Source organism: Elgaria multicarinata, chromosome 4 (assembly GCF_023053635.1).
Source record: "Elgaria multicarinata webbii isolate HBS135686 ecotype San Diego chromosome 4, rElgMul1.1.pri, whole genome shotgun sequence".
NCBI classification, from domain to species: Eukaryota; Metazoa; Chordata; class Lepidosauria; order Squamata; family Anguidae; genus Elgaria; species Elgaria multicarinata.
In genome coordinates, this window is record NC_086174.1 from 118,695,986 (window position 1) to 118,723,327 (window position 27,342).

General features: G+C 38.4%; 2 protein-coding genes across 2 annotated transcripts in view; one reads left to right on the forward strand and one right to left on the reverse strand.

Annotated features, from left to right (window-relative positions):
* ANGPT2 (angiopoietin 2) overlaps positions 1-8,809 on the forward strand; it is a 52,244-nt gene extending 43,435 nt beyond the window's left edge. Inside the window, exons 8-9 of the mRNA XM_063125068.1 lie at positions 4,097-4,227; positions 7,596-8,809. Coding sequence (XP_062981138.1) covers positions 4,097-4,227; positions 7,596-7,756 — 292 coding nt within the window. The 3' untranslated portion in view covers positions 7,757-8,809. The remainder of the gene's footprint in view (positions 1-4,096; positions 4,228-7,595) is intronic.
* MCPH1 (microcephalin 1) overlaps positions 1-27,342 on the reverse strand; it is a 116,719-nt gene that overhangs the window by 79,771 nt on the left and 9,606 nt on the right. Inside the window, exons 5-11 of the mRNA XM_063125070.1 lie at positions 27,063-27,203; positions 25,570-25,665; positions 22,346-23,356; positions 16,451-16,560; positions 14,110-14,147; positions 12,484-12,646; positions 8,852-8,929 (exon numbers count right to left, since the gene is read on the reverse strand). Coding sequence (XP_062981140.1) covers positions 8,852-8,929; positions 12,484-12,646; positions 14,110-14,147; positions 16,451-16,560; positions 22,346-23,356; positions 25,570-25,665; positions 27,063-27,203 — 1,637 coding nt within the window. The remainder of the gene's footprint in view (positions 1-8,851; positions 8,930-12,483; positions 12,647-14,109; positions 14,148-16,450; positions 16,561-22,345; positions 23,357-25,569; positions 25,666-27,062; positions 27,204-27,342) is intronic.

Below are 27,342 nucleotides of genomic sequence, written 5' to 3' on the forward strand. Positions count from 1 at the left end.
TACAGCAAGGGGTTTTATTTTTAAAATTAAGGCAATATAATGTTTATAAAGGTAACCTTTGCAAAACGGGTCATTACCCTTGTCCATTTACGTTATTAAAAAATAATTTCTACAGATGAAGAAGGCTGTCTGCAAACATAGCTCCTTTTGAAATGCAACCACGTTATTGAGCCATAAAATCTAGTGTTTAAAACCACGTTTGCCAGATACACAGATATATTTTTATAGTCAACCTGATTGTTCAGTTATTCTGCAACATTGGTTAAAAGCAATTTCCGTTTATCATTTCAAAAACTTTGAAATGCAAAGCAGTAGAGGAACAGCCAAAATAAACTTTGATCCAGATGGACTCAGATGATAACTGATGAACAAACCCTACATAAACTAGTGACAGCAGTCTCCCCTACCCAAAGAGCAAGGTACAGTGAATATGGTCCATATGCAGATAGGGTCTGCATATCCAAAAAGGAAGTGAGAACAGAGTAAAACCTTCTGCAAGTACCCCACCTGGAGTTACACACACAGTGAATCCCCCAAGAGAGATGGTTGACACTGACAACCTTGATGGCACCAACCACATGTTTGTGAAGAGACTTAATGTAGTTCCCCCACTGACTCGTACTGTCCAAGCAACAATCATTCCACGTGTGCAGAGATCCTAGAGCAAAGCAGTGTATGTTCATACAATCCATGTCGACATGGGAAGCGTTTGCTAGATTGGGGCAGGTCTGACATTAAATGTTTTCAAAATACATATTATTATTATTATTATTATTATTATTATTATTATTATTAATTAAACTTATATACCGCTCCCATAGCCAGGGCTCTCTGGGCGGTTTACAGAACTCTAAAATTGAGGTAAAAACAAGTATACAAAATTTAAAATTCTAAAACACAGAACATACATACATAAAGCATTAAAAACCGATTAAAAACTAAACATGTGGGTAATTAGGATGTGCCGCCATATGCCTGGGCAAAGAGGAAAGTCTTAACCTGGCGCCGGAAAGATAGCAGCGTTGGCGCCAGGCGAGCCTCATCAGGGAGATCATTCCACAGTCTGGGGGCCACCACCGAAAAGGCCCTATCCCTTGTTGCCACACTCCGAGCCTCTCTCGGAGTAGGCACCCGGAAAAGGACCTTAGATGTTGAACGTAGTGACCGGGTATATTCACGTCGGGAGAGGCGTTCCGTCAGGTATTGTGGTCCCAAGCCACAATATGGAGGAGATGCCAGAAAACGCTGTGCAGATGTATGTCTGCATCAATGGCCACTAGTCATGATGGCTATATAGTAGCTCTAGTATTAGAGGCAGAATGACGTTGTGTATTATCAGCTGAGGAACACAACCAGGACTGCAGTCATGTCCTGAGGCATCTCATTGGCCACTGTGAGAGACAGCATGCAGAACTATATAAGTCACTGATCTGATCCAGCATGGCTCTTGTTATGCCTAGTAAAAGACATTCATAGCAGCACGGAATCTGAGATAACATTCCCACACTAAAGACTTATGTCTATAGCCATGTTCTGGCTGATCCTCACAGACCTTTTCAGATCACAAACAGGAAAATGTAGAAGTTTCCCTCCTTTCATCCGGATACCAAGCTTTGGACATGTTCCCTTCAGTTTCTCTGTAATGTCCCTGAGAGACATTAAGCTCCTTTCCGAATAATGCCTTAAATGTTTATGAATGTGACACAAAAATGGACAGCTTTCAACATTGCAATATAGTAACTGGCTGGAAGATTCGCTTTCTATTTGCATCTTAAGAGAAACAGTGGGGTGCCGGAGCGGGAGGGGGGGGGGAGACCACTTTTGTCCAAGAATATAAATTATAGCCTTTTAATTCCAACTTTTGGATTTGCAAAGAAGCATACTTTCTGTGCCAGAACACTAGAGCACTAGCACCCAATGAAAAAAACCTAATTGATGATCATTATATGAGTTTAAATAGGTTAATTAATTGTTTACATCTATGAAAATTGGTCTATGAATAAATTAAAAGGGAAAAAAACATTACAGTTTCTTTGGTTTGAGATGATGCATGTATGTGTCACAGCACCAGCATCTTAGAGAAGACCCTGGGCATGTCTACAATAGCCATTTATCCCAGGGTCAGCTCGAGGTTCGTCCCTGTGTCCAAATGACACACAGGAGATCCTGGGGTCAACTGGGGACGACCACTCACTTTTCCTGGGATAAAATGGACTACTTTTATCACAATTTTTCCTGCGGTCTTGGGAAAATCCTGAGGACCGTGGGCTCCCAGGTCCTCCTTCCTCCCCACAAGTACACTTTTCAGCACTGAGTTTTGTGCGTGTGTGTGTGTATTGTACTTACATTTTACGCAGGATTGGGGCCACGCAATTGCATGATCAGATGTGCCCCCTCCCTTCCTCCTGAGGGAAAATGCGGGTGTGTGTGTGTGCTTCTTCTAAGTATCTAAATAAGTACATGTTTTATATATTTAATGTTACACAATTAACCAGGGACACCTTTTTACCAGATTAAAAGCCTCATTGTTAGGCAATCTAGCCATTCATCGACAAAACAGTGGAGCCTTATAGAGCATGTAAATCAGCATTGTGCAGTCTTCTTTCCCACAGGAGTCACATGTGAGCAGGGGGCCAGGGAGGCAGCAAAATTCAGTGATGAGGGGTGGGAACTGGCAGGGTTCGGGTACTTGCTGTGGGATGCATGTGGCCCTTGGGTTACCCAAATATGATGTAAATGGATAAGTAATAATGAATGCAAAAGCACCCCAAACTAAAATTGGAAAAGATTAACTATGATTCACATTTCCTGTCTCCCTATTCTTTCTGGGTTCACACAACACACTAACCCAGCAGTGTGGGTTGCTGTCGAACATAGGTTATCGTGTTGTCTAAATGCAGTGCGTTTTCTGCAGAATGGATTATGGTATTGTCTAAACACAGTGTGTTTTCCACAGGTTGCTAGTTAACCACGCAGTGTGGCTTATTAACCACACTGAACAATCCAACAACAAGCCATGGATTCTCAAGGTGGCTTGTTCGAGAAAAATAAACTATACTGCATGGTTAACAAGCCACCCTGTGGAAAACACGCTGCGCTCAGACAACACAATAATCCATCCTGGGGAAAATGAACTGCGTTCATACAAGATAACCAATGGTGGGTTAGCGTATTGTGTGAACCCATATCTTGGACCTAAGCCAGTCTACCTCAATGGACCTAATTGGAAAGACAGGTAGCAAAACTATCAGCTCAATGTGGATTCCAAACTTACAGTGGATTCCATTTCACCCCGTTCTTTGTAGGAATGGGGTGGGATGTCAGGGAGTAGTTTCAGCACTGCAGTGGGGTCTTGTAATTTTTAACTAATATCTAATTAGAAGTAGTCTGGAAGTGTTTGGGATATTCAGCCTGTGGAATATCAGAATCTGTGTGAGCTTATTTCTGTCAGTGTTCTCAGAGCAGAACCACGGGGATCTCCCTGGCTCTGCTCTGAGAACACTGACAGAGATAAGCTCATATGGACTCTGACATTCCACAGGCTGAATAGGCCCAAACCCTTCCAGAGTACTTCTAATTAAACCTTAGGCCCTACTGCAGTGCCAAAACTATTCCTTGACATGGGGAAATGGAAGAGGCATACAAGACCTCATCAGTTCTATCCGACATACAGATTTTCAGTTATTTCGGACATCTGGCAGCCTCTTTCAATCTGGTGCCATCCATATGAGTTGAACTACAACTCCCACCATCCCCAACCAGCACAACCAATGGTTATGCTAGCTGGGAATGAAGGGAATTGTAGCCCAATCCATCTGGAGGGTGCCAGGTTGCAGAAGGTTCACTTAGGCAATTACTAAACAATCACTTTTTAAAGAAACATCTAGTACAATTCAGGAGCAAACAAGCTATTCCTCTTCCAGAACAACATATTCTGTTGACAAGTCCCTGGCATACTCTCTGCAAGAGAAACATAGTAGATCATTAACCAGGGAACTGAACAGGATACTTCTTGGAAAATACTTCCTCTTTACTGCGGAACCACAACAACAGCATCAGCATGTATTAATTTGTTTTTCATTTTGTTTTTCTACAGGATCTACCTTAAAGGACTTACGGGTACAGCCGGCAAAATAAGCAGCATAAGCCAACCAGGAAATGGTTTTAGCACAAAGGATGCAGACAATGACAAATGCATCTGCAAATGCTCACAAATGCTCACAGGAGGTAAGAGCTGCAGTTTTGACTCTCTTCCTATTTTCACATTCTAACTATTACGATTGGCACTTCAATCCATAAAATAAACAGCAGTTAAATCTTGCCATGTTAGCTGAAATCATGAGAGTCCACAAATGGCTACGCCTGTTAAGTTATTTCCACTTTTCAGATTTTGCTGCTCTTTTGAATATGAGGTGAGAAACTGACGAGGCAAAATATGTAAAGAATCAAGTGCCAGGGCTAGAAGAACAATAATCAGTTATGAGGTTTCATTTGATACAACTACTCAAGTCTGCAAGAGCACATACCCTCTAATACCTTGTATAAGCTTGCTTTAAAGTTGATGCATTTCACTAACCATAGCTAACATTAACCAGTTTTCCAAGTACAGACAATATGGCAATTTGAGGTCAATCAAAATTGAAAGCAAAAACTCCAAAAGCAAAAACTCCCAAGTGCAGGGAGTGTGCAAGCTCAGCGGGAGGCTAGGCTTGTTCTCATTTTGTCTGAACCAGCCCTCCAAGTAGCTGCTATTGGTGCAGCTGTAGCAATCCTATGCAGGTATTTATATGAGTGGCCTGAAAGAGTTAAATAGAACCCGTAAGTAAGTAAGTAAGTAAGGTATATACATGATCCAAATCAGCTTACTGTATCTGTTTCTGAATCCTACCTGTTGTTCATTTATACAAAACAATTTGACAGTTCCACTTGAATATCATTGACTTTTAACGACTGGTTTATAATAGTACTATGAAAGGTTAAAGAAAGATTAAAGAGCTTAACACCTGCCTCATGAACTACACCCCCCCCATCATTATAATAAAACTGTAAATATATGTTTTATTTTGTTTTTTAAAATGCCCTAACTGTTCATGCAGCATTATGGGTTAGATCTACAGTTCATGTTCCACATATGGAAGGGCATGGAAGGCATTTGATCCAGCAAAGGGGGTGACATCTTTCACCAATGCCCTCCTACCCCAGTAGCCATTTAAGTCTTGTAAAAGTCTGCCCTGGAGGTCACCCTAACTTCCAGGGCAGCTGGAATCTGACAAAAGTCACCCTCTCCCAGAGGGATCCAATCCATTAAATCTGCCATGTTAACCCTACTTCTTTTACCCTTTGCTTCATATAGAGTTCAGCCATCAATTTTAAGGTAACAGTTTAAAAATTACACACAGTATTGCAAGATTTCAGTATCACCAACACCGAAAACCAGATCAGGGATGGGTCCTCTAGAAGTTGGTGGACTACAACTCCCATTAGCCCTACCCAGAATACCTAATGTTAAGAGATGATAGGAGTTACAGTCCAAGAACATTTGAAGGTTACATGGTCCACTGCTCTGAACTAAATGAAGCTCAAGGGAAAAATTAAATTGATATCAATCTCAGAATTGATCATGTACCCTAGTAAAACTAAGGAAGTTGTAGGCTGCATTCTGTCCATATTTTCACTTCAGAATTTAAAGTCAAGAAGGTTCACATATACAACCAAATACTATGGATACTAGTCATGATGGCTTTATGCTACTTCCAGGATCAGAGACAGCATGGCTCCGAATACCAGTTGCTGGGTATTCCTGCTCGTGGGCATTTCATAGGCATCTCATTGGCCACTGTGGGAATCAGGATGTTGGAGTAGTTAGGCATTTGGTTTGATCCAGCACGGTTCTTCTTATGTTCTTACCACAGGAACTTAGCTTAGTAAACACTGCAGTAAGTGCTATTATGGATAGTAATAACAATTGGAAAAAACTATGCTGACACAATGGAAGCAACTTACTCCAGTACAAAAGCTGATTTTTAATCCACCGTTCTTAGATATATCCAAGACCTATAAAGCCCGCTGCCCGGGAATGACAGACTGGATTACTGTCACTCCCTATTACCATGGGCTTTGTACAGCCTTAACAGCTTTCTTGCTCTTGTTTGTACAAGCCTTGGTTGCCCAATGAAGCAGATAAAAGGGAATGGATTTATGCATTCACATTCCCTATAGGCTCCCTGGGCACATACTGTCCTGGGGAAAAGGAGATGGGAGCCAATGACTTTTCGTGTCATTTGTTGTGGGGATGAGCCAATAGAACTATGGAAGACAGTGCGGAGACTTCCAACATCTTGGCCAGAGTTCTGCAGATACCTGCTCACACAATAGCCTAGAAGGACAAAGCATCACTCCACCCACAATACTGAAAACTTCAGCAGCCTTGGCCAGACAAAACACCATTCTATGCAGGAATTCCAGACTAGTCTGTAGGATACATTGCATAGAATCACCCATTCCTTCGTTATGCGGTCACACCCACTAAGTATTGTATTACTACCAGTGTTATAATCTAATTTGAACACTGCAGTGCAGTATGTTTATGCCAATATGGGTTAAAGCAGAAAAAATAGTCTTCTAAACCCATCATTTTATAAAAAAATGAATCGCTTGAAAAATTGCCAGATGTTCCCAAGTAAGTAATAAGAAGCCATAAGCTGCAATCCAGTAAAAGTTAGCAGTATGTAAATCGAATTGAAATGTATGGGACTTAAAAGTCCTTCATGGTTTAGGGCCGCCTGCTTCCATATATGCCTGCCCATACTCCAAGATCATTGAGTATGTTCTTCAGGTACCCCCACTGACTGAAGTACAGTTGGTGGCTTCTAAAGAAGGGACCTTTTTAGTGATGTTGCCCCAGGTTTGGAACACCTCCCCAAAGAGCCTGCTTTGAGCTCTGTCTAGTACCAGGTGAACTCCTTTTTATTTCCCCAGGCTTTTAAACTTTGGATGAACTATTTCATTTTTTGCCTTGTAGAATATCCCTCAATACAATAAATAAAATAGTCAACACTAATTTGTCCCAGTGATTACAGTGCGATTTACCTCTTTCTCTAGATTTGGGCCATAGATGGGGATCACCATAGCCTTATTCCAGATGCAGAATAAGTATTAGCATTGTATGTTTTAGGGACTTTACAGAGGGTATTTGCAAATGTCCAATGTGTTGAATTCATCTGCTCAATGCCCACAAACCCTGCTAATCCCCAAGGATTTATGCCAATCTCCACGGATTTGTGCAGCACAAGCAGCAAAGTGATGGGAGCACCAAGGTGGCGGCCATAACGCCAAACTCCTGCACTAAGAGATACATCGTTTATGAACAGCTGCTTTCAGGAAGCTTATGTGAACTAACATCTGGAGTAGCATCTTAGTTTGAGGACTGATGTTAGCAGATAATTTTAATATGTACAGAATATGTTGTGTACATGTGAATCTTTTAAGATTAAAATATTATAGGTTAAGAATTTGCAACTTGAAAAAACAAACAAAATGTATCAATTCTTTTTTCAGACATTCTTTCTCTTTCTCACTCTCTTTTTTTTAAACAGGTTGGTGGTTTGATGCATGCGGTCCTTCCAATCTGAATGGCCTCTATTATCCACTGCGACAGAACACAAATAAATTTAAAGGGATTAAGTGGTACTATTGGAAAGGATCAGGCTATTCTCTCAAGGCGACAGCTATGATGATCAGACCAGCAGATTTCTAAAAACATTCCTACTTTGCATGAAGGGCACATTGAAATAACTTTTAAAATACTTCATTTGACATTTAAAACCACAGATACAACTGGACTGGTTTTCCTGCCTGGACGACACCCATGTGCACCTTTGTTGAAGGAAAGGCGGGATATAAATTTAATTAATAAATATGTATCTGGCAGGAATCAACTGGTTTCGAGACACGATTTCAACAGCCACCAAACTTCATCACAGCTATATACGAAGGAAGCATTGATATCGGATGCAATAATGATTTGGCAAAAGAAAGTAAGAAGGACTTTAAGGACTGTTACCTTGAACATTTATGATGTGTGCACATAACTGGAACTGTGAAGGACATCAAGATCCATCTAAAGTTACTAAAGCTTCAGAAATACTACTTTATGCCTTATCATTGAACTCTAATGGCTACCTTCAAACAAGGACACTTCTTTGTAAACTATATCCTATTCCTGTCTCATGCCATGGCTGTAATTATGTACATAATGCGTTCTTTGTAATTAACTCCTGTACTCAGATTCTTATCATTAGTAATCACATGTTCAGGGATGTTTGATAGCACATGCTAGTATATTTAATAAGGTTTTGTGAAAATAGTGTTGTGCTTCACACGTCTTCTTTAAAAATCCAGTACAGAGTGTATAATAGTAGACTACTATTTCTATTTCTTAAAATATCAGATATTTGTATCAGTATTTTAAAACACATTTTAAATATCCCTACAGCTTATAGAGTTTTATTATGTGACCCAATATCATTTGTAAGGAAATTGCACTATTTTTCTTCCCTAGTTTCTTTTTGTTAAAATAATACCTGGTAATTAAAAATTCTCAGTATTTTGGACAGATTTGGGGGGGGGGACTGCTTCTGTTTCTCTAGCTGAAATTTAGAGATGGAGTAGAAGTTTGTAAGTTTGTATTATCCTTTACCAACAAGCACTCAACCAAGACAAAAAAGAAAAAAATTACCTATTAACATTTGATCTGATATACTGCAAACAAATCAGTATCATCACTCCATAATTCTAAGATAAGTTTGACTTCTTTCTGAGAAAGTTAAAAAGCAAAGCTCATTTTACTTACAGGAGCTGCAGGGAAATCCACCGAGAGTTCATATGGTTCTTCAGAAATCCAGTGGCCGCATTCTAGAGACCACAACACCTACAGATTGAAGGAGATCAAACTATCATTAATAGCCGTATTCAATAGCAGCAGAGAAGTCTATTCAAATGTATCACTAAAATGAATTAAAAGTTGAGCAGGCAGCTCCATATTTGGGCTCTACTTTCCTTCACCAGATTACAGAAAGCTACGATTGAGACATGCCACTGCAAAGAAAACACCGCACACAATATATTTTAGTCGACATAAAACATTTCTGAGAAGTGAAATATTACTGCACAACAATACAACCTGCGAAGTAGAAAACTGTAGCCTAATGAAAGGCTAAACAAGGCTTTCAAAGTTTGTAGACCTGGAGTGGGCAGAAGGTAGGTCTCCAGATATTTTTAACTTCAACTTCCACAACCCCCTAGGCACCATGAATACTGGGAGTCCAAAACATCTGGCGATTTACTTTCTGCCCATCCAGGTGGGTTGGGACGCAAAGTGCTATTTCAGGCATGACAAATAGCATGTGGGATTTGGGGGGCTTTTTTTGTTCTTTGTTTTGTTTCAAACATCAGTCACCGGTGCTGCATCACGACACCCTCTCTGCGCCCCACAAGATGCCTTCAGTTATAGAAGCAAGTTTGCTGCACTGCGAGGGAGACGACTGTTCAAGAAATACAGTCCCAGAAGCATTTTTAGAATGAGAAGTAGTTGCCTGTTCCTTTGGATCCAGGCCATTCATTCCAAGTCCAAATAGCCATGCAAGTGAATGACTATGTTGCATACAGAGACCAAGCTTATTTGGAAGCTTTGATAAGATGCACTGAAAAACTGGAACTTTTTTGATCTCAAACTTGCTGAAGTAGGTGGACACTGATACATTGCAACTGCTCCACTAGGCCCATGAGACAGAGAGATAATTGTAAAAAGAACAGCTTGTATCCAAGTAAACTGAGTGAAATTCTTTTTTCTCAACCCTTGAACCTGCCAAAAAGCTATCCCTGTATATGCTATAGTAGAAAACCAGAAAATCTTCCTTTTTTCTGAGCTGAAGTGCAATTCTCTTGAGTGAGGGCTTTTTGGATACAACACAATATTTCATTAGTCCCAAGGGACAGTATCTAATATTGCCACTCCATCTGCTGGGCTAGCGGGACCCACCAATAGCGCACTAGGGAGCTAGTGGTTGTAAAGTCAACCTAAAACAAGCAGGAATGCTTGTTTCCTGAATAGGGCAGATTACCAGAGCTTGTAGAAGGAAGCTCTACTGACCTATCCTGATCTGGAAAGAAACGCTTCCACTTGTTTCTAGGGTTGATTTTATAAACTCTAGCTCCCTATTGCGTTAGCAGTGGATCATGCTGGCATGCGAAGAGGCCTGGTTACTGTCAGGGATTTGCCAATTACACCAGAAAAAAATATTTTTAAGGCAAAGCATAATTATCACAACATGTGTCTCGTGGTCAACACTTTTCACTTCTATTTGTTTTAGCAGCATCTATCATTCAGAGCTCTCTTCTCAGCTAACATAGTGGTCTTCTATGCACACTACACATGCAAGGATGTGCACAGGCTTCCTTGCATAAACTGGGTGTCGTATCTCAGTTGTAACTGGCCTGTAATTACAACAGCGAGCTGCAACTGTAGTATTCTGATTTCTCAGAGCCATGCAAAATTGGATGTGCGTGAAACAAAAGAGAAACAGCAAAAATCAAAGCCATTCGTCGTTAGATCAGTGGTCAGCAGCTGGGATGTTCTTAACAATGATTTAACATGGCCATTCCCGGAAGGACCATTACAAAGGGTTTTTAACAAAAGATCAAAACAAGTGCAGTTTAAAACTGTTCAATGACTTTTTCCACAGGAACAATATGACATCCTCTACAGTAACCTGCTTATATGTGTCATTTCCTCTACTAGTCCCTATTTAAAATAAAAAGTCTGCATGTACTCTTTCACAGTTTTCACCAATAAGATTAACAGCATTATTTTCTAGCAAATGAGGCAAATACATCATTAACAGTATCAAGTGAATAACTAAATGATTAGATTTATAATAATCTTTGCCCTTTATTCTGGCATGTGTTTGTTTTCCAGAAGCACTAATGGTTAGAGAAGGGACTCACATTGTCTGTATAAAACCTTGACATGGAATGCTATGGTAATGTAGCTGACCAAGGCACAAATATTCCTTAACTCTAATATATCAGAAAAAAGCATTTCTAGGAACCTTAACAAGGCTGAAAGCAGAGTATAGTAACTCCATACCCTGCCTTGGCGTTCCCCCTATCCCCCACCCCTTCTAGCTGTAAAAGAAAGAAGTAATGCTGTATGTTATTTTACATTCTATGTAAAAAAAAAAAAAAAACTATTGCAAGTGGAACCTGGTTTTTGTGCTGGGCTCCAGCTCCCAATCTTTGGTTTCTACCCCTACTTCCCATGGCCACCACCATTCCCCCCCACCCTTGGACCCTGAGAGTTCTCCCACTCCATCCAGCCCAGGTTACCAGCTTTTTAAAATCTCAGTAGTTAGCCTCCTTACATCTTGATCACCAAACATCTGACACATGGCATATGTGGATAGAGGATAAAAATATCAAATATGCAAGTGATCAGCTAACAACCTATTTATTCAAATCACTAATGCTGCATTGAAGAAGTTTAAACAACGTGAAACAACAATATGTGAAAATCCACACGCACCTCAAAAGGTGCAGAAAAGCTGTACTTTCAAGTTCAACTTAATATACAGTTGTAGGCAATGGAATACCCATATCGGTTGTATTAGATCTCCTGAATCAAGAGCATCTGACCAGAGTTCATTACTTTGAACATGGGTATAGAAAATAACATCAGTTGCACAAATCCTCCGGCATTAAAGGCTTTCCTGTTTCTGCAGCTGTAGTAGAAGCTCACGCAGTGCCATGGTCAGGGGCGAACAGCGATGGTGGTGGGGCAGTTGTCCGATGAATCAGACATGGGTGAGTTTGTGAGTCAAACTCACAGTTAGAGTCAAACCCTAACTGTGAGTCCTGCAAGACCTGGTCCATGCTTCTATGCCTCATTATACCAAGTTTGGGAGGGCAGAGCTCTTCCAGGCTTGGAAAGAACTTCAAAGATTGCTGCTCTTGTGGTTAGTTTTGTTGATCCTTGTATAGTTTTTGGACTGCTTAATCCTAGTGTATATTTACTGAGATATTTCTCTGTGTATGATTATTTAAATCTTGTTATAATTTGTAACTTAATTATGTACAAACATATTGTATTGTGTAAACTTTTTAATACTGTAAGCTGATTTGTTTGATTTTGCCAAATAAAAGTGGGATACTCATGGACCTGATGATGATGAATATACATTCTGTAAACGTACATTCTGTCCAAGTATGAAGACATATGTGGCAATCATGTTATTTAAATTTAGACATTCATTTTGCTTTGCATGTTAATCAGTACTGAACAGACACGAGCTATCCTGATAATAAACAACCCTTAAACACTTTACATAGGGTGGATCATTTGTTCATTTCTAACTAATTAGAAAATATTAGATGAGTGATCATATTTTTAAGGAAAGAAAAAACTGTATGGTCATCTGTGTTACATACCCATTCATAACAGACAATCCAGCAGCCTCGAGCAATTCCCATCAATACATTTAATGTACGACGGGGGGTGCCTGCAACCACATGGCTCGTGGTTTCACATACTTCATCTGAAAACAGAAAGCCTCCCAACTTCCTCACCACCTGAACAACTGCATTCTGCTTCCTTTAAGGAGAAATAGAGAGAACATATTAGTTCAATATATCTATATAAAATCTTCATGAAATGATGGGTTTTTAAATTACAAAATACACAGTTTCATAGTAAAATAAAGGGCCATGATTAATTGCATGGAGCTATAAACACCAAAAAGAGAGAGAAAAGGATCTGAATTAGAGCAGTCAAGGTAAGCTGGTCTTGTTTCAGGCTGCAATCCTACTTATAGAGAGTAAGTCCCACTGAACTCAATAGGACTAACTTCTGAACGAACCTGCATAGGTTTGCATAGTCAATTTTGTTTCTTGACTAGTAATTTTTTCTGCATGCAACTAATACTCTTCTCTGCTGTGGCACCCCGGCTGTGGAATGAGCTCCCTAAGGAGGTTCGCTTGGCACCTACATTATATGCTTTTAGAAGCCAGGTGAAGACCTTTTTATTCTCCCAGCATTTTAACAGTCTATAAATAAATTTTAACTTGGTGTTTTAAATTTGTAATTTTGCATTGCTGCTGTTTTTATCTGGTTGAGCTTTTATATTGTATTTTATATTATGGTTTTATACTGTTGTTTTATACTTTGAATGTTTTTAATTTTTGTGAAATGCCCAGAGAGCTCTGGCTATTGGGCGGTATAGAAATGTAATAAATAAATAAATAAATAAATACTCCTTGATCAAGCAGAGGCTTTAATCGGGGAAGAAGAAGGGACAACATTTTTGACAATTTCTGTCTTCCCTCCCCTATTCCCAACCCTCTGAAGCTGATTTGGGGGGGGGGGCTGCTGGAAATAGGGGGTATTGCCAAAAATTATCTTCCTCCTCATTCCGTAGACAAAAGCCTATATTGGATCGAAGACCCTTCTGTCTGCCGAGGGACACCAACTGAATACAACCCAATGACTTTTAGTGTTTACAAACCCAAAACACACATGGAAGTCATGAAGGTGATAACTGAGATTCAAGACACTGTTACAAAGTATAATAGAAAGTGTAAGCTTGTCAGATGCTCTTTGTCTTGTAACTCGCTAGCTGCATGCCAACATAATTCATAAATATCTAACAGTAGCTGCCTCCAATGTTTTGCTATGTGCAACATCCGTAAGAAAATAATACATTGATTTTAGTAATTCTTCTTACACAAAAATAATTGAAACCATTTTTAAATTGAAATTATCATCGTGTTTTTAACAGAAGGAAGTACATACTCATGTCTATATAACGTCACCTTTCTGATCATAGCATACGACATATATCAGCTTTTAACTGCATTTTATTATCTATAGATTCATGAATTCAACTGCTATTCTGAATCTAATATTTTAGGGATTTAGGTTACATACACTTGCATTACAAACCATTTGGTCTATGACCTACAAACAAGTGTTATTCACTATATTATGGATGGTGCCGACTACACATCAACTCCAAGATTTATATAGACAGGAAGCACATCAAAATATCTCGTACTTACTCAGAGGTCATACTTGTCATGACTAAAGTTCTCAATGGCTAAAGATTTAAGAAAGGAACAAAAAACAGCAAATCAACAAGCATGAAATGTCTGTTTCCACAGAGAGTCTAACAGTTCTACGGAAGATCTAAACCATATTAAGATTAAAGCTTTCACAAGCAGTTTACATAGGATGACATAGGAAGGCCATGGATGTAGCATCAAATAATAACGGGATTTTATTTCATTTTCCATTCACACAGGCCTCTATCTTTGGGGAAAGACTGAGCAATGGAGCATGCTCAATGGAGGCTTACCTTTTCAAAACAAATGGCTGCAAGATGGCATATTTTACATAACAAGTGTCCAAACAAAAGCCCTCTTGCACACATGTGTGTGTGTGTGTGGGAGGATGCACGGTCATGCCGGCTAGCCCCACCTTTCCACTGTTGAGGCAAACACTAGACACACCTCTGCCAGCCATTGTGAAAGGATTCTATATGTTAAAAGGTTGAACAACCAATTATAGATCACTTGATCAAGAATAAGAGCCATTAGCTTTGCTGGTCTAGTTTCTTTAAATAATGAGGAGAATATAGCCTTAGCTATTTGGACTGTTCAGCCTGAACTTGCCTTTATTTCACATTTAACTGTAAATACACTAGTGTGCATTTTTCTCTATCACCTACAGGAATTATACACCTATTCCCTAAATTGAACATTCTTGATTAATCAAAGAGTTTGTTTTTTATGGGTTAGTAAACATTTTGCCGTCATGTGAAAGTATCACTTTTCTAGCCTGGTTGCTCCAAGTTGAAAGTTCTTGCCTTGCCCTTAATGAATAGATAAATCTGTTTTCAATCTATTTTTAACCTGCTGAAAAGTATGTTATAGAATGCAGTAGCACAGTCTTACCCATCTGGAGGGCACCCATTGGGGAAGATTAGCAAATGTACACCTAATTATGAACATCATTTATATTGCGCTCTATACCAGAGCACATTCCAATTTACCGAAACATTCAAAACACAACAATATAAACAAAACCCAGTAAATACACATTAGATAAACTACTAACCTGAAATTAAACAAATTCACAGCCAATCAATTAAAACAACCAAACAATTTAAAACCCAAGAATAAACAGATTGCTCCTCACTCCATACACCAACTAAAGTGTCTAAACATGGGAGAAAGTAGTTGTGAACTTGTGAGGCATAATAGTGTATATTATGGAGAGATTGGGGTTAGACAACCAGAATCCTGGGCACCCAAACTTACCAAAGGCTTCCCTCCAATTCCCTAGAAGAGATCCTGGATTGCTCCTCACCCTGACATACATATGCTGGATTGGATCCACATTTGGACAAGTGGAAGGCTGCTGGTGCAACAAGTATTTCCAGTCCCATCCCCCCTTCTCCCTCCTGAAATGCTCCTCCAGGTCATGGGACCCTTCTGAAAGCATGGGGTGCTCCAGTAAAGCTTTTCTGGAGGGGGTGCAGACCTATGAGAGGACAGTAAAAATGCTGTGTGAGTGGTCTTGTGTTCATCAAACTTTGGATCCAACTCACTGCATTGTGTGAAGTGAGGTTTTCACGAAGACCTCCTCCTTATTCTATATTTCAGACGCTCGCTCTCAAGCACAAACTCAAAACACAGGAAAGTGATAATAAGTAGTTGCAATATATTAAAAGAGGGTGCTATTCATAGAGGAAGAGAGCTCTAAGAAACCCTTTGCCTATGTTGCTACTTGTGCATGGATTAATTGATGATCTTGCCGACGTCACTTCGGTCTTTGCTTACTGAAAATAGGGCAGTTAAAATGAGTTGCTGACTGTAGCTCTAAACACACCCTGATAGCCAAGTCACAGAAAAATTAACAGCCATATCAAAAGCATAAGAAAACCGTTTTCATCTTAAATATTATACAACATAAACAAACATCTATTACAAGGCGGACAGGTGACAAAATGTGGCAGCGTGGAGGGCTCCTGATATATGTTGCAGTCAGCTAACCATACATACTCTCTTCCATATTCTATTCCATTCTGTCCCCAATAGGCAGCATTCACTGAGCACACAGTCCTCATTAGCTTCCCCCCCAAAGATTTTTGTACTTCTGCAAACTTTGCTGCTCACCCAAGCCTGTTGATTCCCCTCTGCTTGTGTGTAGACATTGGCTACGTAAGCAACATAATTTATTATTGAATTTGGGAAAAGAGGGATTAGGAGGAGGAGGATTATCAACTTCATTTCTATACTGCCCCACAGCCAAAGCTCTCTGGGCAGTTTGTATTTCTTACATACCTAGTTCTCACTGGATCAGGGCAACCATCTCGATATTTTGACTAGCTGGACTCACCTTTTTGATTCTTCCAGTACTCTTTAATTTCCCACCAGGCTCATCCATTTGGTCACACAAAGGTTTACAAGAACCATCTTTGGCATCACCCAGAGAAAATTTGTCAGCACCTAGAAAAAATATCCATTCAGAGTTAATCTGAAACAGGAGTAAAGCTAGTTGCAGTACTGTGCAAAATGTCTCCATAAGAGTATTTGAACATTTATCAGCAGCTCAGAAATTTTGTAGCATACATTTTCAAAATATGATTGATAAAATGAGTAAACTTATGCAGAGAGAGCTGTTTGTAATCTGCCTTATGTATTAGCTCTCCATTTTATAGAAAATATTTTTTGTCTCTGAAAATATATGCTAAGAAATTGTTTTCTATATATTAAATTTGGAGAATATTTAGAAAAAAATTATGTTTTAATTCAGTTTTATGTATTTTATCGTTTACTGTTGTTCCCCGCCTCAATCAAAATGGAGAGGCACGTAAGAATTATTATTATTATTATTATTGTAGGTAAATGTAAATAACAGTAGTTATGGTTACTGAAATATATTTGTACATCCTTTACATTGCAGTCCTATACATGTCTACTTAGAAGTAATCCCACTGAGTCCAATGGGGCTTACTCCTAGGTAAGGTTGTACAAGACTGCAACCTTAATGTGTTTTTACTTTTGTATAGTTCCATTATTTAAAATATAATTTTAAAAACCCTGCATGAAGCAATTAAGTTTTTTCCATTTTCAGTTTTTCCATATATTCTAATATTTCTCACTTCAAAAATCTGTATTTGAAAGTATCCGATTTCGAAGCAATCTACCAAGAGGGCTGTCATCTTTTAGTGCTAGCTATGATAATAGATAAAAAATGAAATATATGCTTCCGTGGCATTCTTTACTTAACACCAAAAAAGTTTCAGTGCTGTTGCTATTCAATCCATTTTTGCAAGCAGAATACTTGAAAACTCCTTCAAGAAGTTGTAGCCTCTAATCCAATTTAAAGATTGTGACTTTTTATGGGCTAGGCTACAAAGAAAGGATATGTCCACACAGAAGGGGACATGTACATCATAGAAGTTCATATTGCCAGAGGCAAGCTCCTTTTAGAACTGAAATAAAGCTCTAGCTTCTTAAAATAATAATAATAATAATAATAATAATAATAATAATAATAATAATAATAATAATATCTATACCAGCTGATAGCAAGCTCTTTGGGCAGTTTACGAGTATACTTCTTTTACTCATGTACACTTTGGATTGTGGCTATAGTATTATTATTTTTTACTAGAAACAGTGGCAAGTTTAAAATGCCTCTTGAAAACACATCTATTCACACAGGCTTTCTCTGACCTGTGAGGGAATGTTACTAACCTATTTTGTTATAGTGTTGCAATGTTTTTAATTATTGTTTTTGTATTGTTATATTGTAGTTCAATGTCAATCACTTTTGGATTTTAATATATTAAGTGCCATAAGTATATAAAAACATAGCTGTCTAGTTTTATTTTCAGCTTTGTTAATATGAACACACACATACAGATGCCACTATCTTCAGGCAACTAAAATCCTAGCTGAAATGTTTATGCTTCTATAACCAGTGGTTACAGAAATTCCCTGCAGAGTGATCATAAACTTAATTCTGGCAACCTGCAGGAAAAGCATCTACTATACTCAACTGTAACTTGCAGTACAGAGGCATGGAGTATCTCTTTCAAAATGATGCCTAGCCGAGACTTGTGCAGTACACAGCCATGTTTTGGGATGACTGCTACTAACATCCAATGTCCTGCTGCTCACCCCCTATAAAATCCCAGGTGCCAAATGGCACAAAGTGAGAAAGCCAAGCCCCACTGGCAACCAAAAACTTTGTCAACATGTGTCAATCCCTATGCACTAAATTTCCATATACAATTCATCATGAATAGTTCTATACACACTTACCTTTAAGTTTGTAAGGAAGAGCAGATGGAGGGGAGAGAAAAGAGGACCATCTAATGAGGTACTTGAACTGGGATGATGTGTAACAAAAGGGTAGGGACCACTGACTAGTGGAAACAGTAGCACTTGTCAGTGGTATGGCAATTGGCAAATGTGGATTTACTTTTGAAGTGGGGCATTAGAAATAGCTTGGTAGAGATCCAAACAGTGACCTTCAGTAGAGGCATATGAATGTTTGAGCTTCCTTCTGGCCAAGAGGTGAGACATCCCACCCCCCAACAAGCAGCATTACAGAAGAGGCATAGGACAAAAACACGCCAGTGATTGTAATGCTGGAAGTAACGTTGTAAATGGCCTCAAATGATGTACATACTGTACATGTGTGAACCAGCTTTAAGAAGTATCATAATGTTCCACTATGTCAGTGTTGTCAACATCAGTTGGAGAGCTGCAGCTAATGAGCGTATTTGCTACCATGTTATGTAAAATAATTGAAATTAAAGACCAGTGAAACCATGATAGACAAGTGATTCATACTGAATGACTTTGTATATCACCATTCTGTATTCCAAATCATAGGAGAGAAGTCCTTTAGTATGATATTATTCAGTCCTGGTTTATAACCTTTGAGATGCTCATCTACTAATATAGCTAATGAACATTTGTTTTAAAAGAGAGAATCATCTTCAAAGAAGCTTCTCCAGCAACCTATTGCTACAGGCAAAATAATGTAAGAGTGCTACAATAGTTCACCATAGAAATTACAGGATCTCTCTTCAAATGAGTTGCAGCCAGGTTACTGCTTTATATGTGCAACGCTATTTTACAAAGAAGGCTGAGCTCATTTATTAAAGATAAATGTGCACGGTGAATAATTGGAATTCATGGTTTTGCTTCATAGGTTATGTTCTCCCCATTGTGGCCATGATTTCCAGATAGAAAGTAGTGTGTACGCAAATGCGCACTGTAGTAGAATAATGGATAATTCAAACTCTGACACCTATTCTACCCTTTTATTAATCAAAGAGGGCAGTACATGGAAAAAAGCAAGTCACATTTTAAACCCAGGTGCATTAACCGCCTTTTAGATGGCTGTTCTACTGTTCTACTAAGCTTTTAATAGTGAATGCGGTTTCCGATTTTCTTCTTAATCCCTGGTTTTATTGTACAAAACTTTCAACTTTTTCCTAGTACATGTAGTTTATTCTTTTTATTTGTACATCACCTCACTCATTCATTGAGTAGAAGGGCAATCTAAAAATATTCTAAAGTAAATAAACCAATTATTTAACAAGATTTGTAAGCAAGTAAAAAAAAATAAAAAAAATTCACCCTGAGTTAGAGGAAATTGCATCAATTTCCTGACCCTCACATAAAAACATACATCTAAGCTACATTTGAAATAATAGGTTCAATGCGGTCACATTTCATGAGCCTATGGACCGGATCCAGAGTTAAGTGCACATAACTTGGGAATCTGCCTTCTAGGTCACAGCCAACCATGTTCAGCAAGGTCTCCTGATAGTCACAGGAGTATTTTGGGGGCTGCTGTAGGAGATGGAATAGGAGAGTCACCTTCTGGCAGCCTCTTATGTGAACTTAACTCTGCATCCAACTGTATGTTAATTAGGCATGCTACATTTTAGCCACTCATTTGTTCTGAAATAAAACACTCTGAGTCCAAACCATTATCTTTTCTTGACTGCATTGACCAGAATAGATGCCATCATTTTCATTACTTAAGTTAACATTCCATTTAGAAGATTTTACATCAAGATTGCTGTTTAGTACATGCAATAACCAAGTTCGTAATTTGCCTGATCTGCGACTTCAGATTTAACAGAAACATATTAATCGTATTACAAGTACGCCAAGCCCTTTTCCAACCTGATCCTACTCAAGTTCTCTCAGACTTAAAATTTCACTTAGTTTCACTAAATGTCAATGGAGTTTATTTCTTAACGCTGCAAACAAATATACATATACAAGAAAATAAAACCCCATTGAACTCAGCGAGACTTTTGAGTAAATATGAATAAAATTGGGCCATATATGTGTTTTGAATGCACACCTGTACCATGATCCTATGCATGTTTACATGGAAATATGTTATACCAAATTTAACTGCCTGTAAAATGCTGGGCAAAAACTTGTGATTTATACAAGCACAACGAACAGCTGCCAGTTTTTTTAAAAAAACATCAGACCAAGGAAACATAGATACCAAAAATACCAAATTAAAATTTCCTAGGAACTGAGTGTACCCACAGACTAAATGTTACAGAGGCCTGCTCTAAAGTATAGAAGACATGGATTTATTTATTTTTAAAAAAGCTTAATATTTAATAGAACCAATGAATATTGTACACATAATCAATTCTCAAACAACTAAAACAAAAAAGTTCTTTCATAACAGAAGACCTGCTTTAAGAATCATGCTAATAATCTAGAATTACATTCAAGGTTATTTAAACTATATTTTTAATAGTCATGCTGAGACAAAGAAATAATTCTCTTCATTGCCCATGATTTAAACGTTTATAAAATCGTCCATTCAAAAAACATATTTAAATGCAAATAATGTATTTTCACTATAGTCTGTTCCATTTTCAAATGACTGAACAAAACTCCCTAAGCAACACAATGCATTTTCCTTAGAGTTACAGAGTTGCACAAGTCCTAACAAGTGAATCCTAGTCAACAAAAACACACACACCACATAACCCATTCAAAAATGTCTAAAAATTATTTCCAGCTACTCAGCTGCATAGGTCTTAGCGTCTCAATAATTCAGATGAGCAATTCAACCTGCATTGTAAGAAACACATTCAATTATATTTAGGAACTCTGATGCTGCATTTACCCCATGATTCACTTACCAGTTTTAAAAGAGATACATGCTGAAATTAAGCATAGTTTTTGTACAAACATTCCAATTTATACTATTCTAGAAGTTTTTGTATAACTAGATTTGATAAACATAGGACTTTTCAAATCTAGGAGTGGCTGCTTTATTACTAAAGTGTCAGTGTTGAGATGGATCCAGACTCTGCCTTCCAGGGATGGGAAGGCTTCACTCACAGAATGTGTCTTCTCCTTAGTTTTGAGGATCCCCCTCCTTCTGCACTACAACTCATTCCATCCAGCAGGCTTCACCAACCCTATGTGTAGCTTTTTCTGGGGCTGGAGGAGCTGCCATGTTAAGAACAAGCAGAAAAGTCCATTTTCACCAGCCCGATTGCACGCATCTTAAATCTGGATCATGCCCAATATGCATGGATTTTCAGTCATGTCAACCTTAGCTAATAAACATATATTATATTTGCATTAGCTAATAAGTATATATTATGTCTGCTTCAGTGGATTTAGAATATCAATTGTCACAAATTTCCAATAGAAATCATCATTTTTAAATGGGATTTTCTGTTGTTTAAGACAGGAATAAATTTACCTGAGTACTTATGCAAATACAGTCCTGTACATGTGTTTTGAACTTCCTTCACTCATTTCTCAAGGAAGTATGACAGGGTTGCAAATGCTGAAGTTGTATAGTTCTCGTGAGTTCCCATCATTGGTGACTGCTAGTTGCTTTGAAAACATTTTCTTACTTTGGCTTTTAAGAGGCGTTTTGAATTCCACACTAAGAATCTGAAAAGCTGATGGTACCTAGTTAGGTACACAACTAGGTTACAAGACATCTATGAGGTAGTGAGTATTAAAATGCCTTCCATTTTCAGCTATGTGCAACAGATTATTCACTCCATTTGTTTTTCATATCTGGACTACTGAAAGTATATCCTAGTACAGTTTTTTTCACTTAAAAATACTAGTAGAATACATAGAATATTTTTCTTCCTGGGGGGTGTTTCCTAGAAAATGTGTCTCAATCTACACTTTAGAATAGAGGTTTGAAATTGTTCACTGTTCTATCTCTGTGAATGTCCACATTTCAGCAGCAACTTACCAGTTTTGGGTGAATAATTATTTACGCTGGTCGTGCAGATCTTTTCCTGAATGTTAAGATTCAGAAGGCAGTCTGTGGTTTCCACTTTATCCTGCTTTTCTGTCTTTGACATATAATTTAAAGCTGCACTTTCTTCACTTTGAAGAGGTATAGACTGCATGCAGTCACTACTTACAGCATTCTCATTGATCTCAGTTTCTCTTTTCCTCTTTTGGCTATAAATTGCACCGATTTTATTAGACCCTTGCAACATTGCCTCTGGCTTACTTCTTAAAGAGCTATATTTGCAAACCATTTCATTAGGATTCTGCGATTTCTGCTGGCATGGAAAAGGAAGACTAACTCTTATTTTATTTTTATTTAAGTTAGAAGGTGAAAAATAATCTTCAAAAGAGGAATCCTGGTCTTTTGTGGACTGAACAGGAGAGAGCATTGCTTGCAAAAAGTCATTTTGAGAATTTATCTCACATAACGCTGAGGTACTCAGTCCCAAACTTGATCTCCTTCTGGGTTTCTTCTGTTGTTTCCAAGTGGAATAATGACCAGTTGGAGAAAGAGTACAATTAACTGAAGGTAGATTAGTTTCTAAATTTAAGTGATTGTCACTGGTATCTTCAGCAACTTCCAAATGGATTGTTTCTGAAGAAACTTTGTATTTCAAGTCGCTTGTCTCAGACAAGTGATTTCCAGTTACAGTTGTAGAACAGTCATTCCTATTACCATGTTTTTGTGTAGACGTTTTTGATTTTGCCTTTGTGGCAGGGAAGCCATCTTCCAAGCTGTTAGACAGAATTAGTGTTTTTTTAAAACGTTTGGCACTAGGTTGTTTTGGGCTTGTAAGTTTGGAGTCACGTGAAGAAACTGGAGAGCTCCATAATGCAGATAAGGAAACATCTGCAGCACTTTCAACTTCAGGTATGTATTTGGTGGATTTCTTTCCAAGATTCTTGGTTTCAGAATTTCCCAACATGTTAGCAAAACTTGAGTTTACAGAATCACTGCTCTTCCTTTCTATAAAACAGAAAATAATTTAAATTCTATTAAAAGTCTGTAACAAGCAACATCTTTATCATTCAAAGAAATTAACATGAATTTAGAAACCCTATTCAGTCCTGTATTACTTGTTGAAGAGGATACATCAGTTCACACAAAATGATTTTGCTACTTGGATCACACTTCTGCATAAGAAAAAAAAGTACACAAATCATACAGCATGTCAAACCGAGAGCATCCCACTCCAGGCACCAGGAAGAAATGGAGTATGTATGTATGGCTGTGAAATATTACAGTACACATGTGAATTTCCTACATATATGTAATGTCTGTGTAGCAAGAGCTTTGTTTGAAATGGCCCCACTAATTTTGATATGTGTACTGCATGTATGGAACTGAAGACAGAAGATGAAGTCTAGGAAAATGTAACCACCTCTAAGTTCCATTGAATTCAACAGGATTTAAGAATGTAAACATCACTTATTTTAATGGGACGTTGATGGGCTAATGTTCTCTGGACTAAACCCATTGGACTGGTCTGCATGTAATGCTAAACCATAGTACAGCTCATGCACTTTCCATCCCGATCTGGCTCAGGATTAAAGAAATCTGAAGCATCTACTTCAGATTTCAACTAACCATGCACCCTAGTTTGTTAACTGCGGGTTGGTGTTAACTATGTTTTTCTAAAACAAACCAACAAACCAGGAACATTGAGGATTGTTTGAAGTTTACTTGTTTCAATAAACAAAAGTTAACACTAGTTAGTTCAGATGACGTGCTAAGCCACAGTGGTTAAGCATTTTGAGCTAAACATTATGGCTTAGTATGTCATGTAATCATGACTTAGCTTGTCGTGTGAACCATCCCTAACCATGGGGGCTACATAACCACAGTTTAAACATGCTCACTTAGCATTTACTGCAAAATGGTTAGAGCCCTAACCATGGCTTAATGGGTTGTCTGAACAGACCCAACAACAAACTGCAATACTTCTGATCTCACAGCCAATTTGAAAGAGAAGGAAAGGGAAATGCACAAATACAAGGTTCATGCACATAGTACCAAACCAGTGGGGGGCAACCTATGGCCCTCCAGATATTTTGGCCTAGAACTCCCATCAGCCCTAGCCAGCAAAGCCAATGGTGAGGGATTTTGGGAGTTGTAGACCAAAACATCAGGAGGACAACAAATTGCTCTCCCCTGCACTAAACAATGGTTTAGTGTTGTGTGCTAATGTAACCATATCTTCAGGTTATGGAAGAATGTAGAAGCAGAATTGATTACCATAGATACAGAGTTCTTCACAGATTTTTTATTTATTTGCGGTATTTGTAATCAGTCCTTCATAAAATTTTATCCCAGAAGAGCTTACAATACAACTGAAACACCAAAACATAATTAAAATATGCAATACAAATCTTAAAGGTGATCACGCAAAAGTAGAGTGGGTGGATAGGGAGACAAAAGCAGCCAGCAGCTGCAGAAGGAGCTTTTGGGGTGTATAAAATTATTTTGGGAGTACGTGTAGCAGCCTTTTTAAAAAGGTGTTCACTAGTAAGGGAAGCACGGAAGTGGAGGATGAAATTGACATGGACACTGAAAGAGGGGGGATATCGGTCTGCTGGGTTAAATAGCAAACGAGCACTTTTAAGCAAGACCCTGAAAATAATTTATTTTAAAATTGTGAATATGTTAGTGTGTTCATAAACGTTCAAAACATTCCATTTAGCGATCTGATTCGGGTACTGGGGGGGGGGGGGAGTTTCCCTCAGTAGCTGGCAACTCCAGCTGCAGAAAGGATGCTGACACTGAGGAAATCAGTTCTGCGGCAAAGGTGCCTGGGATACATGCTGGGAGCCGGCAGGAGGACCGGGGGGGGGGGGGGGGCGGGGCGAGCGGGCAGGGAGATAAGCCACAGTAAACCTCAAAGCTCCCAATTGCCTGTCAGGTTAGCGAGCAAATAACCAACCCATGATGACTTATTCTCAGGATGGCTTAATGAGATACATGAATTTGCTCCTTGTAGGCCAATATATCATCATACAAAATATGATCACTGTAATTTTATTGCAAATACTTCTTTATAACATGTTATAGAAACTCTTGTGTGTGAGTTTAACTACTACATACACACATCTATTTTACATACTTCTAAAAAATAAAAAAACTTAGATTTAAAGTTCAATACTATATATTTCCTTTCCCCACCTTTTTTTTTTTTTTTTTACCTGATGGCGATGTACAAGTTGAAGTGGTAGAAATAAGAATTTGTTCATGCACTGCTGGAACAGAACTGGAATCAGACATTTGAGACATCTGTGAAGCTAAAAATGCAAGTTATTAGATTTCTAAGGCTAAATAACTCAAAGACAAATTCAACATTCATTTTAAATACATTATTAGGCTTAGGCTCATTCTGAATATATTCAATACGAATATATAAACACAACTGATACATAGAACTCTGTATGTCACCAATGAGCATTTCACAAATTCCAATTTGTTTTAAGATGTGATTAGCACTCAATTTTAAAAGATCATAAGGATAGTGAAAACCTCAGTTGTTTTCAGTGAATCAAAAGGAATAGCTTAAAGGAGTTCTTAATTCTGAAACTGACAGGCAAAGCAGTTCCACTCCATATATACTGAAGAAAATTTCTGACCCTGCTTGTAAAATGCTACATGTTATTCAAGAACTCTGGCTTGCCTTTTTCCCAAGCCAGAGTCATCCGCCAACAACAAACCACAGCTTGTGATTCTGTCTTGTTGCAGAAGAGACAACCCAGAGTTCCCGGTTCGCACAAAACAGTAAACAAAACACAGATGGAATATCTGTAGTTTATATAGTCACTTCCACTTGTACAAGTGCAATGCCTCTTACTGTTACATCCAAACTAGGCCAGAATGTTTGCTTGAGAAGGCTCATTTCAAACAGATTAAATTGATTTAGGCCAATGCCCTGAGAAGTTTTGCTTATGCAGAGAACATAATGTCATGGAAATAAGTGGAACTTCATTTCCAAAGCAGCATAACATCCCCAAAGAGTGGCTGATGAACCATGTCTGGTTTCAACTTTATTCCCAACCCTATTCTTAAATTGTATGGTATATCTGTTAACAGATCTGCCAGAACATCTTCAGTGGCAGAGCAAGACATTAATTTTTTGGTAGGCATCTTCTGTATTTTGCTGTATAAAGCAGCCCTGCCCAACCTGGTGCCTTCTAGATGTGTTGGACTCCAACTCCCATCATCCCCAGTTTATGGTCATACTGGTTAGGGACTGATGGATGTTGTAGACAAACATATCTGAAGGGCATCAGGTTGGACAGAGCTGCTTTATACAATAAAATACAGAAGATGCCTACCAAGAAATTAATGTCTTGCATTGCCACTGAAGATGTTCTGGCAGATCAGGGACGGAGAGGATTAAATTGTCAACCAGCCCCCACTCCCCACATTTATGATGAACATCTTGAGGATCTCTGACTTTGTACACTGCCACAGCAGCAGCAGCTATAAGGAGATTAACTTGCACTCTAAAAATAATTCATTAATATTTTAAAACAGCAACAACCCTATACTTGTATCTATGGGAAAAAACCATACCCCAATGAATACTTATCCTGACATATTGGCAAAATGGTGGCAACAACCTAGGAAACTTCTCCAATAAAAAGAGACATCTATATCCTTTCAAAAATCACAAGAATGTTTGTCATACCAGTAAGGGAAAGATTTTCCCTTTTCTCCTTCATGTCCTTCATTCTTCTCTCCATTGCACTGCACTGATACTTTATTTTACTTGCTGGGCTGTACATTAGTGAACCATCATCTTCAAATAATAAAACTGGAATGTCGGTTCCTAAAAAGTTATAATTGAAAAATAGAGAGATTCTATTTCAACAGCAGGCAAATAGCAGAGTAGAAGTAACATGTTGAACAGCTAAATTCATATCAAAGTATCTTTACTATAAGTCAAGGTTTTGAACAAAGTTTTCAAA